This window comes from Sphaeroforma arctica, assembly GCF_001186125.1.
Source record: "Sphaeroforma arctica JP610 unplaced genomic scaffold supercont1.259, whole genome shotgun sequence".
NCBI lineage: Eukaryota > Ichthyosporea > Ichthyophonida > Sphaeroforma > Sphaeroforma arctica.
The window spans coordinates 56733-58883 of NW_014040299.1; the positions used below are offsets into that span (position 1 = coordinate 56733).

Sequence of the window (2151 nt, forward strand, 5' to 3'; positions counted from 1 at the left end):
GTTTTCTTTTGGTTGGTTATGACGGATTTCATATTTGTTAGTTATGACATGTTTCATTTTCATTGGTTATGCCAATCAATGACGTGCCATGGGATTGGTATCAGTTCTTTTTAGTTTTTCGGCAACTGAGCAAGTCAAGCCAAAGATCCAAACTCCACAGTCCACACTCACAGAAACTCACACTCCCACGGACACTGCCATCATTTGTAAATTCCGACCTAGTCAAGAACTGTTTCGAATCAATTACCAAGCCCAAAATTCAAATGAAAACAATGTTCATCGAGACATGTACATTTGTATTGTCTCCAGAGAGAAATACAGTGGACTGGTACGAATGCTTACAACGACAGGACAACAGACAAACATTATTCTATTTATTGGGTGCGCTTTTGTTTCGAATCAACTATTCCTGAATTGAGGAGGGCAGCCGATACTTCTCCGATGACTACGGGGTATGCACCATATGGCTGTGCGATTGATTGCTGTTGGCGACACCCACTGACTCGGCTCCACATGGAGCTCGTGTGGGAGGGACTATGGCGCGTTGGGCACATTTTAGGGCTTAAGGTGATTGGTTACCTATCAGATCGGTCGTAATTAAGTCTAATTGAGTTGCTCTCAATTAGAACTATTGAGAATATCTTTGAAAGCATAGGGCTGGAAGTAGTACCCTACACCATCGTAGTACTTGCTATTGAACTCCACCCAATGCAGACGCAATGCATGCAGGAAGGCACTCATGCCCTCCATTCCAATCAGAATGGCCATAGTCAACACAGACCACAGGCCAAACGCAAAGAACAGCACAAACGCTCCGGCAACCCCCTCGACCTCAAATCCTTTCATCAGGACCATTTCCCACAGCACTTCCGACAGCTGCGCATGGGCCAGCGACAACGCCCACAGACGAAGGTAGGACGCCGTGTTGGAAACGGACGACAGCGTAAACTCAATTGTGTGGATGCACTGCAGACGGAAGGAGAATGCAAGCGATAGGGTTTTAGGGTTTTAGGGTTTTGGAGTGTTAGGGTTTGATTATTACGACTGCGACATCGCATCCTCAGCACATGCACAGTCACTGTCCTCGTGAATTGCGATTAATTTGTCAAATTTTTGCAATACTACACAAAAAACAGGTGCAAACATCCCAATAGAAACCCTCAGCTGCACGAGCACTCTCGCGTGCATAAGTAATGCAAGACGGACAGAAAGATTCCACACCACTTGTCCTATTTTTTGTTGTTGTTGAAAACCTAGGACCGGTATGTATATACAATGCGCGAGTGCAGCTCAGCAAGCCCAACACGCTGCAATCCAACAGACACAACGCGTTACAATCAAATAGGCAGCATCGATACACTACTGCGATATGAAGATGGCCCAAAGCCAGACCTGTCATTCGAAATCATAACACATCAATCAGTCACACCCAATGCAATGCGAGCGAAGGGCGTGCATATAAACCAGGACCACATGTCACTAGTGTCTGCAGCCCGTGTGCTTGGGCGTGCATATAAACCAGGACCACTTGTCTCTAATGTCTGCAGCCCGTGTGCTTGGGCGTGCATATAAACCAGGACTACATGTCTCTAATGTCTGCAGCCCGTGTGCTTGGGCGTGAACGCCTCCCTCTCCTGCAAGTAGACGCTGCCCTGTGCGTACCTGCTCCACCACCACTTCGCTGAAGTCCTCGTGGTCGTGTTCTGCGTCGCTGCTGGCAATGACCACCTGATGCCCCTCTCCTTCGTCAGGCGGCCCTTCCAACGGCCGAGACTGCAGCCACAACGGTTGTAGGGAAAGTTGTAGGAAAACGATAACAATTAGTGCGTGTAATTGTTTGTAGGGAAACGTTATGCGATGCAGTGTAGTGTGCTTTGGCTCGCAAGTGTTCTGTACGATTGCAGTGCAAGCTACAAGTGCAAATAGACGCTGAAGCTACAAGTGCAAATAGACGCTGAAGCTACAAGTGCAAATAGATGCTGAAGCTACAAGTGCAAATAGACGCTGAAGCTACAAGTGCAAATAGACACTGAAGCTACAAGTGCAAATAGACGCTGAAGCTACAAGTGCAAATCGACGCTAAGCTACAAGTGACAAAAGACGCTGAAGCTACGAAGTAGACGAAATAAGACGACGTAACGACGTACGTAA

General features: G+C 47.2%; 1 protein-coding gene across 1 annotated transcript in view; it reads right to left on the reverse strand.

Annotated features, from left to right (window-relative positions):
* Positions 1-359: 359 nt before the first annotated feature.
* SARC_04539 (hypothetical protein) overlaps positions 360-2151 on the reverse strand; it is a gene marked incomplete at its 5' end in the record, with an annotated part of 5516 nt that continues 3724 nt past the window's right edge. The window contains 2 exons of the mRNA XM_014301627.1: positions 360-966; positions 1663-1773. Of these exons, the coding sequence (XP_014157102.1) occupies positions 619-966; positions 1663-1773 (459 nt within the window). The 3' untranslated portion in view covers positions 360-618. The remainder of the gene's footprint in view (positions 967-1662; positions 1774-2151) is intronic.